The sequence below is a fragment of the Trichinella spiralis genome (genome assembly GCF_000181795.1).
Source record: "Trichinella spiralis strain ISS 195 chromosome Unknown Scfld320, whole genome shotgun sequence".
NCBI classification, from domain to species: domain Eukaryota; kingdom Metazoa; phylum Nematoda; class Enoplea; order Trichinellida; family Trichinellidae; genus Trichinella; species Trichinella spiralis.
The window spans coordinates 1-830 of NW_003527259.1; the positions used below are offsets into that span (position 1 = coordinate 1).

General features: G+C 49.2%; 1 protein-coding gene across 1 annotated transcript; it reads right to left on the reverse strand.

Annotated features, from left to right (window-relative positions):
• Positions 1 to 2: 2 nt before the first annotated feature.
• On the reverse strand, positions 3 to 526 carry Tsp_15542 (conserved hypothetical protein; the record flags this gene model as incomplete). Its single annotated transcript, XM_003370924.1, has 3 exons — positions 393 to 526; positions 280 to 363; positions 3 to 248 (listed from the first exon to the last, which is right to left on the reverse strand). Coding segments are annotated over exons 1-3 (464 nt in total), but the record flags the coding sequence as incomplete, so codon positions are not given.
• Between the last annotated feature and the right edge of the window lie 304 nt (positions 527 to 830).

An 830-nucleotide genomic window follows, 5' to 3' on the forward strand; every position in this document is an offset into this window, starting at 1 on the left:
ACCTTGTGGTCCATGACTCGAAGCAGGGTAATTGCATCGAAACAGGCAATTGCAGCGTCAGATAGATTGCAGTAGGTCTTCCGGATGAGCGAACAGTGGATCGAGGTTCCAAGGAATCAGGAAGAGTTTGGAACATCCTGTGGCAACGAGAGTCGACACTCTCACCTTCACTTACCAGAAAGTGTTGTGCCGTCGACGTACATTGACTAAGAAATTTGATGAGACGCCGTCGACCACTTGGACAGTGGCTGGTTTCGATAGAAGATTTGGAAGATTTACTATGGATCACTTTGGATTAGGCCTGTATTCAGGTTCACATGGAGGATAATGACATGATTGACGTGTACGTCTTCGCGGAGGCATCTGAGAAGGAATAAGAATGGATGGTCTACCTCCGTCTGGTTCTCAAGGATGATCGAACTGAGGTTTGTTTCATCGCGACTGAATCAAGGCTGGCTCTGATAAAAGGTCTGAGCTTACCACGGCTGGAACTCATGGCGGCTCTGGTGCGCTCACGGTTGATCATCTATGCGAAAAGGGAACTGGCGATGAGCATTCCACACAGTGACCGATGCTTTGAAAGCGCGTTTCCAATCAACAATGGCTAACGACGAACGACGGTGGAAGCTGTTCGTAGCCAACAGAGTAAAGGAGATTCATGATATCCCCCAACTGTTGGAGACGCTGTACTATGAAAGACAATCCACCAGACTTGGTCAGCAGGGGCTACCCGTTGCACACGCTTCTTGCGTGCATCGTGTGTGACAGAGCTGGACATCAATGGCATTCTGGGCAAAGCAGAAAACCCGAAAGCTCGATGAGCATCACTG